Raw genomic sequence first — 13,694 nt, forward strand, 5'->3', positions numbered from 1 at the left:
ATCTTCTTACTAATGAAGATAAAAAAGTACTGAAAATTTAAGGGTACTTGCACCAAACTCTTATTTTTCCTTATCTACAATCATAGAATCATTTAGGTTGGAAAAGACCCTTAAGGTCATCAAGTCCAACAATAAACCTATCGCTGCCAAGTCCACCACCAAACTATGTCCCCAGACACCAAATCTTTCACATTCCGGTAAAGGCGGTGACTCAACCACTTCCCTGGGCAGCCTGTTCCAATGTTTGATGACCCTTTCAGTGAAGAAATTTTTCCTCACATCCAGTTTAAACCTCCCCAGGCACAACTTGAGGACATTTCCTTTCATCTTATCTCTTGTAACCTGAAAAAAGAGATCAACACACACCTCACTACAACTTCCTTTCAGGTAGTTGTAGAGAGTGAAGATCTTCTATAAGTCTCCTTGTCTCCAGACTAAACAACCCCAGTTCCCTCAGCTTCTGCTTATTGGACTTGTTTTCCAGGCCTTCACCAGCTTCATTGCTCTCCTTTGGACATGCAAATCTGCTTCTCAACTAACCAATTTTGAAAAATTCAACCAGCATTTACCATTTTAAACTATTTTGACAGCTTCTAGGGAGAGGTTACTCACCACTTCTGGTAACTACTAATTTCATCCTTGATTTCTCTTAGAACTGCTTACTGAATGCCAGAAGGCTTTTTCAGTTTATTACCAGTCACTTTCAAGTAATTATAGAATACAATACAGAAGTCAGAGGTCTCCTTTACTGATTCCTCCAAAAATAAGGATTTCAGCACTGGAATTTGCCCAGGTTTTTTTATGGTGAACAGTAATATGAAGAAATTTTTTCATTCTTTTCAATCTTGTCCACTCTCAGATTTCTCTTGTGTACTTTGATCAACAGTTGGCCTTACAGACTTTGCCAAGCTTCACGATCTTATTGAGTTTGAAGACAGATTTTGTATTTAGCTTTAATTCCTTTTGCCAGTTCCTCTTCAAACCCTATTTTGGACCCTCCTATTTATATTTTTACATTTAATCTGCCAGAGTGTGTGATACTTTCTTTTTCCTTAGGTTTGACAAAGCTTCAGCCTTCTTGTTTCTAATAAACTCCCTTACCTACTGTTCAGTGCTCATGACTTTTCCACCCTTTCCAAAAATACTTTTAAAAAAATCTGTGGCATGCATTCATCAGTGCTGCTCTTTTAATAATCTCTATGCAGCCTGCAAGGTTTTAATTCCCTTAGTTCTCATTTTAAACAAGTTTCTTCACTCTTCAACTTTGTATGACTCTGCCTCTTGAAATGGACCAAAATTGCAGTGTATATTTTTGACTTTTGATGCTCCTGTAGGGATACAGAGTTTTTCTAGATTCTCATGTGCAGTTTTGAGCCAAGCCATGTGTGATATCTGTGACAAAGTTGAAGGAGGTGTCCCGCTTTGTGGACTGCCTTCACGGCTGCTTTAAGATGTACTTATCATTGACCTCATAAAAATGTGATCTCTGTGTCACGTACCGGTGAGAATCTTCATAAGGGTAATTGAAGGCTCCTACTACTCTCGTGTTTCCTGACCTTTCTGACCCTAACCTCTCATGGGGGTCAGTGCTGCCATCCTATTTGGGTGGTCAGTAATGTCTTATGTTCGTCCTATTAAGGCTTGAATTTTGGTTCTTAAGGACATTGAGGCACTTGGTCAGGTAGTTAGTTTCTTAGCTTTGATTCTTTGATCAAATAGGGCTTCTTTGGTCTACTGAGAATGAGTGTAGATCTGACAACACAATGAAAGAAAGGAGCAGCTGAAGAGTTCAGGGAAAGGGCCCTTGCTCCAGGGATTCATTCAGATTTTGTCTATGGTCAGAGGAGCAAGGAGGGGCTCTTCTAAAGAAGAATTCTACCTTCTTTGGAATAAGACTATCCAGTTTCTTAAATTTAGATTGGCTGCTTTTATTTTTCCAATTCCCAAATAGATATTTCAAGTCTTACTGATGAAAGATTTAAGTGCCTAAAGTGCGTCTTCAGATAAATATAAGCCTGTGATACGCACTGATTGATTTATCCTCCTTCCTTCTGCTGAAATCAGTCCAATTAAATCTTTTAAATGTTGAGGTCAGAGCTCCTTAGCTTTTAGGGCTCATGAGGGTAGGGCAGCAGAAATAGGATACGTCAGGTTTTATGCTTGGTCCAAGGACCTATTTTTATATTAAACTGTCAATGGGTAAGTTAAATCCTTGAAATAGAGAGTGACTGCCAATAGAGTAACTTTACTTCTCAACTCTCTCAGTCTTGGGCCAGTTTTGCTTAAGCATGGTAGCAGTTACAGGCGCCTGAAGGATTTTGAAGTCCAGATTTTGAGCGTTAAAATTTTTACCCTTTCCAGGAAGAATGGATCACTTCTTTTTATAAAGAGTGATGGATAAACAAGAATGGGGGGAAAATAAAAGGATGAGAGCTGTATTTTTATCCCTGATACATATAAAGAGCATAATCCTCCTTAAATAGCTCAGAAAAGTTATTCATTTGAGAGATACAAACCAGTTATATTAATTCAGCAATAGAAATAACTGATTTTGCCTAAAATATAAAGTTTAATTATTAAAGTTATTAATCTGAGCCTATTTCTATGAGACAGCAAGCTTTATGTGCTGTTCCATTTGTAAAGGTATAGACACTAAATCAACTCTGATTTGAAGGTGAGGAAAGCTATGGCAGCCCATGACAGCTGGTAAACTGCCTATAAGTGCATAGAATACGGTTTCAGCAGCTACTATGATTTACCAAACTTAAAGTCAGCTTTCTTAAACATTGAAAGATAAAAATACAAAATCTTGATGAATGCCTCAAATAATTAATGCCTTTAAAATTTTTGGTAAATTTCAAATTTAGTAAACATTTGAAGGAGTTGCAGTATTACTGCCTGAGTTCTTTTATGCTAGGCTAGAAGCAGCTCTTTGTAGGCTTCCTAAGCACAAAGAGTGTGCTGTTCTGTTTATGACCTATGCTGATCTTTTTATGACCATACTCAGAGAAAATATTTAAGAGGTGGCAATTTGCAGATTTGAAGTCAGTTTTCAGTGTATATGACCCTGTGGGCTAATTTCGTAAACAACATTATAGGGATTTTAATGATTACCTTATATAGTAGAAACTTCTATAGCACTTTACTTAGCAAAATGTCAACCTTCCACTGATACGTGTGTTCCTATTTAACAACGCAGTGAAGCTTCTTAAACTGACAACTCCCACAAGAGCCTGAATTCTTCCTTGTCTGCAATCTCATATATTTAAGCATTTATATTCCTTTGATTCATTTCATATCATGTAGGTCCTACTGTAGTGTCTGAGCAGGTTTCTGAAGTGCAGAAAGAAATGTAACTAGCACCCATCATATCTATTTTTGTATCTATTCCCTATTGGAAAAACGAGAATAGCGGAAACGCTTTATGAACTACGTCAAAGCTTAAAACAACTTTTTCATGTAAATGCTCTTTGGTTATTCAGGAAACATATTCCAAACATTTAGCCCTGACAAAATGATGTCTCTAGTGCAGATGAGTTTCACCCTCACTATAGAAAATTTCAGCATGTCAGAAAAACAGTGCTGTTAGTGACATTGCTAATGTTGGCCTTTCAGTTAACCTTGATTGAAACAATGACATACTTGAAGATAATAACTGGAATCCTGGGCAAGAATAAGTACTGTAAACAGAGGCTGTTTAGAAATCAGAGGACAGATTTGCTACCCAAACAGCAGACAATGTTGTTTGAAAATTATGCTGTTACCTTGCTCAGCTCTGAATACTCAGTGAGATGATTACTGCCCATTGGCAGGAAATGTAGGACTTCATATCAGGGTAGTAAAGCAATCCAACTGACAGACTGATGTCACTAGTTGTAAATGCCTCTAGCAAAAAGATTATTTCAGGCTGACTTTCAGGTCTGTGCTGGTAAAATACCAGCTCTAATGCCATGCTCAGGTTAAATAGAAGTACTGAGCAGCTAAGAAACAAGATCTGGCTTTTTCCAGCTAAAGGTTGGTTTTTTTTTTTTTCCTTGTATTGGAATCTCACAGTGTCCCAGCCATTAAAACTAACATAAGAATTAGTCTGGCACCATCCTCCAGTTCATCCAAATAAATAAATATATATATATAATCCCTCCATATATTCAAAGAGTAATATCTCCGTGCCAAATTTTGCTCCTAAGCTGTGACCTATTATTTTTAACTCTGTGGGAGTTTCTTTTCTGTAACCATGGCTGGAATTTGGCCCCTCATAGTGACTGTGTCATCACTCTTTGTAATCTAGGTCAAGAGAAGAAATTAAATGATGACATTGTGCTGCTTGCTGTGGCATCCCCCGGGAGTTTGTGTGGTCCCTACTGATTGCCTTGAATCATTAATCAAAGGGTAACTGCACTGCACAGCCCACAATTTGTTCTCAGCAGGCACATGCATTGATGATGCTGCACCAAGAAAAAAAGACTTAATTGCATTGACAGTACCGTTTTTTCACAGTTTAGAGTGTTTATCAAAATTGTGCTTGTAGCATCTAAAAATACTGTAATTAATGCAGCATTTGGCCTCTTTGCACACTGTTTTCTTTTTAGTTTCTTCTGTTAAAGAAGACAGCTGTTTGCTAGGAAAACAAATTCATCTCTTTTCCTTCTCTCTCTCGCCTCCTGTTTTGTATTTGAGAGCATCAGTAGGAGGCTTACACTTTGTTGTAAATGTTCATTCACAGTTTCTGCAGATTCCTACATTCATATTCAAAAAGGCAGAATATTTCAAGATGTCCTTCATATCAAGTTACTGTTACTTCACATCAGACATAAGGAATACAAAATACAGATTTCAGGGGCTTTGTTTCCCAGGACAAAACAATGATCCTTAAGGCAACAAAAAAACCCATGGTCCTCAATGAAAGTGTGACAAATTGGGTAAAATATTTCTTAATTCTTAAACTGTTTTCTTTCATTGCTGATCTAAATGTGGCTTGTGGCTATTAACACATAAAGTATATTACAAAATAAGGAAAGTAGATCTTCTTTGATCGGATAAAGCATCTGCAAAAGAAGGTAAGGATGAGTCAGCTTGTAACACCACTAGGCAGTTAGGCCTCAGCTCCTGGGCAGGCCAGGGTTGTGCTTTTCTTTCCCTATTAAAGATACAGGCTGCTAGAGCTTCCCCTATTAAATACACAGGCTGTTAGAACAAGAAAGGACACACAGGTGTGCCACATGGTTTAGGCCACCATCATGGGCTGCTGCTCCTGTGCTAGGCAGCCTGTGTGCATGTGGGGATCTGCAAGTCCATTAGAAACCCATCCTGCTTAGTGGTAAGCAGGCTAGGAGTAAAGGAGTAGTGTATGCCCTCCTGTGCAGAAAGCAGCAGGAACAAAGGGAATTTGTAATGGAATGAGATCTAACTTAGGCTAAAGAAGATACTGGGGAAAAAACTGTTTGAACATCAAGAAAAAGAGACTTAACAGCTGTTTTCTTCACACCTCTAAAAAATAGTATTATTGTGACTTCTTTTTCTCATCCACCTGCTACCTCTATTCTAAAGTGTTTTTATTACTTCTAATATCCACATAAAGTTTTAAAATGTTCCAGTTCCTATATATTGCCTTGTAAATCTTGTATTATGGTAAAAGGGATGTATATGTAGCAGAGCTTTGCAAGACTGCAATTTCACCAAAATGACTATTATTACCTTATAGAATGCAAGGGTAAAGCACAAGTGGTGCTGTATAAAAGCCTAAGATTAAATAATGGATTTTGCCATAACATCACACTGGACTTTATACTTCTACTGCTGATGTAGGACTCAAAGCTCTTTTAAAACAGGAGCCTGTTGAAAATCTTCATTGTCTGGTACAAAAGTCTGTACTGTGTACACACGTGAAAGCTCGAGTTTGCAGTATCTTGAGTTCATCAAATGCTTTCCGCTTTGTGAATGAAAATATTTGGAGCCAAGTTGCTGTTACACTGCTAGTTTGCAGTGCATGTGAGAAAGGCATCCACAAGAGTTAAAAAATGGTGACTGTTGAGCAGTACTGGAGCTGAAATCAAGTAAGGTATTAGTCCTGCGGTGGAGCCTGAGCCCACTTAAGCTTACAATAACCACAAGAAAACTGTACAAATTAAATAGATCATATATAAAGCACTAAAGAAGGAAATTAAACTTAATTGTAAACTAAAATTCATGATAGTTGAGAAAATTAATGAAAATCAAATATTTAAAATAATGAAGGTTTTAATCAAGATGCGTGTAACATAAATCTTAGTAGACATTCACTACACTTAAACCATTCTTTCTTCTCCAGCATGTTAAAGTGATATTTTGTATAATATTCCATATTAATTTGACTTTAATGTCTTTTGAAAAAAAAGATGCTACTTCCTTTTCCATTACAAACCGTGATCTTGGAAGTGTGCTTTACAGATTAAAATAAACTTAATGCAAGTAGTATTTGAGTCTTAAAACCACTGAAGAAGTAAGATGTCCCTAAAATTGTGCTGGCATCTCTTTTCATTCATTACCAAGACAACATTAAACTGTAGTGGTCATGTCACTGCTACTAAAAATTACATTGGGACTTCCACTAAAACGTGGTGAAAAAACACAGACCAGACATTCTGTACCTGATCCTCCATCAGCTGTTGAAATTGAGAGTGGTCTTTGTATTGCAAGATTTTTTATTTTATATAATGTGGAGAAAAATGGGTGCAGCTTATTAATATTCTTTTGTATCTGTTTTGGAAAACTACAGAAGTAAAGGTTATTTCATAATTGAAAACCATCCTTAGCTTTCACAAATTGTGGCACCGTAAGGTGCTGGATGAATAGGAAAGACCCTTGCATTTGTGTTGAGCTACTGTTTTGATTTATGACTGTAAGCTGCTGCTGAGGTTTTTGAGCCTTTCAGAAAGGCTGTCATGAATGAGAATACTGACATATGAAAGCCCTCTTACTTGCTGATGCTGGAAGTGCCAAGAGTGGCTTCCCTCTCCCTCAGCTATGCCCAGGTTCATTCACTTCCTAGCAAAGAATCCCTTGTCCTTCAACTTAGCAGAGAAAAAAAAAAAAATAGCAGAAAAGGAAACATCATTAAAGCTTAACCTAAATATGTATGTGGGTTTTTAAATAGGAGAAGTAGCGACTATTCAGCCAGCTGTTTGTTAGCCTCCTGTTTCACTGGGTCGGCATCAACATTGAACAGTTTGTTCAAAGCAGAATCATGTTTACATAGGCAGGCTCAGCTATTTTTCTTTTTAATGCCCCTCTGTGATCCCGTAATTCACAGAGCCCTTGAGAAAAATTGTCAGCTTTAATGAAAATACAGAAGTAAACCAGCAAATTAAGTTCAGCCTTCACTCTAATATTACTACTAGCCTGTTTTGTTTGATCAGGCTTTTGTCCTGTGCTGTTTTTAAAGCACTTAGTAATGTCAAATGTTAAAATACATGTACTATTACTGATTCAAGCTGTACAGTTATACTAATATTACAATCTTTAAAATATTCTTTTCTATTTTTACCACCAAGATGAAGTTTAGGCTGTAACTCCACAGGAATCGGTTCTAGGGAAGCAGAAACCAGGGTAGTCTGCAAGAGGTTCCTACCAAGCAAGTTCAGATAACTGCAGTGTCAATTGCTTTAAAAAACTCCAAACTGTTAATTTCAATAACTGAAGGCTGCATAATGTGTCTGCTGGTAATACCTAGTGATGAAAAGTGATCTAAGGTTGTTCTCTGTTATACTGAATAAAATCCACAAAATGGATTTACTTTACAATATATGTACTTTGGGAAAGGGAGTTTTAAACAATTCACTATATAAAAGCTTTGTCTGTTCCTGCTCTTTAACACAGAAGGGTAATTTTGAATGATATTTCAGCTGTCAGTAGATTTCAGATGTTGTTAAGGTTTTATTCCTCATTTAAATCACAGAGTAACCTACTTTAGCAGTCACACAAGTTATGGGCAGCACTGAATGCTCTATCTCTTGTTCCTTACTAACCTAACACATAATTTTGTGTGTATGAACTTTCATAGTTATCAGAATGTAAAGTTTTTGAACAAAGCCAACAGAAATTTACTGCATCACGTATGGTATTTTATTTTGTCTTCATTCATGGGTTAACTTGTCACATACTTAGGGGGTGCATGCTAGCAGACTGAAGGACCACTGTGAAACTCTTCAGGAATTCATGTGAAGTAAAATTGTTTCTTTTGAAATATAGAAACAGACTTATGCCAGAACTCCTTTCTAGGGGAAAGTTAAAAACACAAACCCATCAAAAACCCAAGAAAATAAAGAGAAGAAATAAATATTTCCAGGTTCATGACTGAAAACTGCTTTGGTCTTTGAACTTCAGTGGTCATGCAGTTTGGCAGGTTAATAGCACCAGGTGCTGTATATGGAGTGACAATGTTTACTGCCTTGAAATCCAGACTGCCTGTCCTTCCATCACTCATTGATACACTGGTAAATTATATAAACCAGGTCATCGAAGAAGTATTCCATAATCCACTGGTCTAATAATACTGGGTCACAATCATTCCTCAGGAATATCACTTGAATGTTCTTATGGTTCTGTGGCTTTGAATCTTTATCAGTGTATTAATCCTTCCACATTCCAATTTATCTTGGGCAAACATGTACAAACTTCTCTTGCTGCTCACCCCTACAGTGTTTCAAGTATTTCTGGGGCTTCACTGTGGTAAACAAGGTGACTACGGGGCTGTTTCTGTATTACTCTCACACAAACAATTGTTAAATAGATCCAGAATGAGACCATTTCCTAATCAGAGACCATTGCCTAAAATGCCATTTTTCCTCCTGTCTTGCTGAATACAATACCACCAACCCTCCCTGCAAACTTGCTGGTATGCTGTGTCCCTCAGGCACCCAGTGTGTTTCAAGATATCAGTCGCAGCATCAAACTCTATTAACAAGCTAAGGCCACCCATTACATTTACAGCTACCCTTATAGGACTGGTACTATAGGTCTCCCCTGGCTAAACATACCTTAATCTACTGTGTCTCAAAGAGTCGAGTGAATGCACCTGCCCAATATTAAAGTCTGACTGCTCCTCAGCTATTGGAATTGAAAGTGTTTCTTTCATATAGCTACAGATCACCTGTACTGGTGTCAACACTTGACTCTTGGGATCTTGTCTTTCATTTCTAACATGCAGTTCTGCCAACTGAAGCATGAAGGTGGTAAGTGGTTTCTTACTCCATTTAGCTGTATCTTCCCTCCACTTTTCCCAAGCTTTATTGTTCTATTTCAAATGCCATCTTCATGACTCAGTTGGCATTCCTGGAAAAAGAAAACAAAATAAAATACCCGTCTGTGCCATTCTACAGGCAAGTCCCATACCCATACCCATAAGGGTCTATCTTGCCTTTACATTCCAGAGGTCTGGCTTGTTTGCCTTCAAGTCCTGTATTAGCAGGAACTATAACTGCTTGTATTTCTTTTACCATTGTATTATTATTTATTTGCATTCTCCTTTTTTATTAGATTCCTTAGGCCCTCCTCCTTCCTGGATAGTCTTCCCAGCCCTGCCAGCTTGCCCTTCCAAATCCAGCTGGTAACATTACCAGGGGTCAGAGTACCCATAATCACATGTAGTGGATGAGTGAATCCTCTAGCACTATAGTTTTGAATATTAACACACCATAGCTAGGCTCCACCTCCCTCCACCAGCAGCTTTAACAGTATTGGACTCTGGACCAATTTGGGTTTTGTTCTTCCAAATGAAGCTACATGGTGGCTACATGGGCTGGTAAAGCCAGGTGATTTTGATCAGCATTGGTCAGCTGAGGATGATTTGCTTTCAAAAGGAGTAGTCCCAGGTAAATTGGGATCATCTCAGATGTCTCTGTGCATTTGTGCATCAGAGGTCCACTTTGCTAGCTGTTGTCTGATTAATATGGAAGCTGCTCTATCCATTTTACCTAGTCATTTCTATTTAAGTTTCTCGGCTATCTTCCTGTAAGAGTTGTGCTCTTCCCCTTCCTGTCTCCTTTCCTGTGTTTTCTCCATTGCCACTGTAACAGCTGCCTTGGCCTGAGCCAGCACACTGTTTTCTTGTTTTCCCTTCCCATTGGTTTATATCTGAAACTTCTTCCCACTCTCACCATTCTCTTCTAGCAGCAGCTATTTTCAGCCCTTCTGCAGCAAAGGTACATTCCATGGCTTTGTACTCCCCTGTGTGATCCCCACACCATTTGTTTCCTCCCCTAATGCCTTGCTCTTATCTTCACATGCTCTCGTGAGCTGCCCAACATTCCTCTGGCCTGGGCCTTGTCCTGTTAACTCCTCTTTTCCCATAAACAATCCACTCTTCCAAAGACCCTCAAAAACTCATGCAACTTTACTTAAAAGAACTTTAAAAGCCTCAGATGGTGAGGGGTCAGGATCCCATTGTTCTGCCCATTCTTCTACCACAGAAGCCACAGTAGTTTCTCGCTTTCAAAAACCATGACCATATTCATTGGTGGAGTTGAAAATTTCTTTGCCATCCTGCTTTGGCATACATGGGTTATGACCTTTTTGCCAGCTTGATATTTGAGTGTTCTTGTTTGCTGTATGTGATAATGATACAATTTCTATTTATGCTCCTCTCATGCTCTCTCATTCTTGCTCCTATAGCCTTGGTTGTTGAGCTGCCTGGATTCTCCACCAACCTGTTACAGGAAAAATGTTGGGTTTTGATGCTTGCAGGACCCACCTGACACAGAGTGGATGAAAGAGAACAGGGTTGATTTTTTTACTTCTTTACCAGATAATTGCTAGCATTTCTGTTGTGCTAGGGTTTTTTTTTTTGTTTGTTTGTTTTTTGGTTGGTTTTTTTTTTATCAGCTACATGTGTTTCAATATGCAAAAAGTCTCAAGGAGGAGAAGATTAAGGGATAATCAGTCCTCCACTGGAATCTCACATGGTAGGTGGACTTTTTCTAGTGCTCATTGTGGTGCCCATGTACCATTTAACTTTCATGTTGTTCTTTATATAGTGCAGTTTCGCTGGAAAGCACTCGTGTAGCCTGAATGCATTTGGGTTTTTGCACAGTTCACGTTGCAGATAGTGGTGTGTACACAACTACATTAGTGAAATGTTGCTTGGTGAGGTGGCCTTAGTTTTGCAGCAGCTTTGCAACCTACTCATATTTCAAAGCACTTAGTTCCACTAATTAGCTGCGGTCCTGACAGTCCACAGCAGCTACATTCTGCAGTAGGAATAACCAAGGCCAGCAGGAATGACCAGGATTATCTGTGATGGATATTGTCCAATTGTAGCAAAAATGACGTGGAACTGAAGCAGTTTGTAGACCCTGTATCATGAGAATTACAACTGCATTCCTTATGTAAAGTTTTCAGGGATGAACAACTCTGTTAAGTCATGACAATTATCAGGGAGTTGCATCAATTCCTTCTTTAGCAGGGAAAAGCTTGAGATGGAAGCTACAACAAGGGGAAAGTCTCCAAAATAAGAAGAAAAAAAATTGGTTTACCTTGAGTTTTGCAATGAGTTTTTATTTAGTGAATGAGGAGGGGGGTTGTCTATTGATTATTAGTCCTACATTAGTCTTGTAACTGGCTCTACAGCAGGCTTGGTTGTTAGTGCCGGCAACACAGAATTAAATTTCATTGTGTTTTTTATCTTGTCTGTGTTCAGTTTCACACTCAGTTACATCAAGATTGAGAAAACCTGTGGAATTAGTGAACTGTACGTAATTTTCCATGCATGGAAGCAGTGTCAGTTTCTATTACCTGCCATCACAAATGTCTTTGGTTTACTTTCAGCAAATATTCTTTGCAGTGTGCTGGTTTTTTGAATGTTCTTAATAGATCTAAAATAGTTATGGCTGGGTTTCCTGTTCTTTTGTCAGAACTGCCAATTTTTCAAGAAATATATGCTGGATTTGGTGCATTTCTTTCGTACTTTACACATGCTTTGGTCAGCTAAACTGGTTTTGACAAATGTGCAATTCTGCAAGTCTTAGGCTTTTCCACGTCTTCGTCCTGCCTGCAGCTGAAATACTGGTTATAACTTATCAAAAGTTATTCCTTGCAGCTTTGGTTTGTAGGAGTCTTACTGGCATTTGTGGAAGAAACTGTAATACATGTCTCAGCTTACCAGAACTTCCTGATTTATGGTGGCCAAAGTCTATCAGTTAACACCAATTGATGTAGGATTTTCAAAAGAATAGGGAAGTTGGCACAAATCTGATGACTTGATCACCTTCACCAGCTATAGAGTTAGAATAAAAAAGATTTTGTAAATTATTTAATTTGCCTGACTCCTCCCATATTCCTTCTACATTTTAAGGTCTTCAGTTTCATAGTAATGTTTTACCATTTTATAACCCTAATAAACTTAGCTGTATGGGTGGCATTAAACCCCTCTTTTTAGAGTATCATTCCTGTTCTCCATGGTCAGAACAGGAGTTCTTTCTCTTTTAATGTGAGGTCATCACAGCTCTGCATCTTTTAACATAATTTTTCCTTTGACTTTGATTTCAAGTCAAATTTCCCCTAAAAATATTAATGTATGATATTTGTTTTGTTTAAACTCTGATATTTGCCTTTACAACATTCCAGTTAAAACTTGTTTTCATCAGTATGCTTTAGAAATCAGAATTTTTACTTGCAGTGTAGTGAAATAAGTTTACGGACTCTTCATTCGGGACTGTAGTGATAGGACAAGGGGTAATGGGTTAAAACTTAAACAGGGGAAGTTTAGATTGGATATAAGGAGGAAATTCTTTCCTGTTAGGGTGGTGAGGCACTGGAATAGGTTGCCCAGGGAGGTTGTGAATGCTGCATCCCTGGCAGTGTTCAAGGCCATGTTGAACGAGGCCTTGGGTGATATGTTTTAATGTGACCATGGCAGGGGGTTGGAACTTGATGATCTTGAGGTCCTTTCCAACCCTAACTATTCTATGATTCTATGATTCTAAAATATGTACTTCACTTGTATCTAGACATTTACTTATTCTAGTAAATTCAGTTTAAAAAAAAAAAGAAAAAAAAAAAAGCATATGGGAACATGAAAACAAAATCTTAGTCTTTCCAAGATGCTTTCTGATTTGCTGTTGCTAATGAGGGCAGCAGCCTCCTGGCTAGACAGAGGACTGAGCTGGCCTCCATGCTTCAGCTTTCCCAGCAAGCCTGAGCCTGTAGCAGCTTACAGCAAACCTGTATGGAGCATTAGATTGGATTGGGTTGGGTATTTCGTTTCTTTAATGTAATGCAGCTCCCCCCAGGGGGGCTGCAGTTGTGTCCACCTCTGCATCTCAGCAGTCAGGCTCTTGCAGAATATGCATATAGTGGCTTTGCATGGCAATGCCTTATCTCCCTAAATTTCTGCTACATGTCCCAACTTTGGTAATGAAAGTAACTTTTTCCACTGCCTTTTGGACTTGGGAAACATTTTTACTCCTTTTTCTTAATGCATGGTGATCACAATGAAGATATCATTTTGTAGTTATTTTCAAAGACATTTTGTATTTTCTCCTGGTTTTAGACAGGGAGATATCTACAATGAGATTTGATAGAAAATCCGATTCGTTGCTGTGTTACTCTGCCTAAAGCCACTCTTAACTCTGTCCACCAAAACTGGATTGAACTGTTTCCTGACAAAATTGCTGGAACTAAGGTCATGTGAAACTAGGGTAGTGCAGTGATACATCAGACTT

At 38.3% G+C, this 13,694-nt stretch overlaps 1 protein-coding gene across 6 annotated transcripts in view; it reads left to right on the forward strand.

The window, feature by feature from the left end:
- Positions 1 to 13,694, forward strand: part of FGF14 (fibroblast growth factor 14) — a 395,214-nt gene that overhangs the window by 154,512 nt on the left and 227,008 nt on the right. For 3 of the 6 annotated variants that reach the window (XM_061349279.1, XM_061349278.1, XM_061349280.1), the window contains exons 1-2: positions 10,649 to 10,825; positions 10,858 to 10,937. The exons of the other annotated variants lie outside the window; for them this stretch is intronic. In XM_061349279.1, coding sequence (XP_061205263.1) covers positions 10,935 to 10,937 — 3 coding nt within the window. In that variant the 5' untranslated portion in view covers positions 10,649 to 10,825; positions 10,858 to 10,934. Of the gene's footprint in view, positions 1 to 10,648; positions 10,826 to 10,857; positions 10,938 to 13,694 lie in introns of those variants that run through there. 6 annotated transcript variants of the gene reach the window in all.

Source organism: Neopsephotus bourkii, unplaced genomic scaffold (genome assembly GCF_033783945.1).
Source record: "Neopsephotus bourkii isolate Nb327-2 ecotype Australia unplaced genomic scaffold, CSIRO-AGI_Nbou_v1 NB_398, whole genome shotgun sequence".
Lineage (NCBI taxonomy): Eukaryota > Metazoa > Chordata > Aves > Psittaciformes > Psittacidae > Neopsephotus > Neopsephotus bourkii.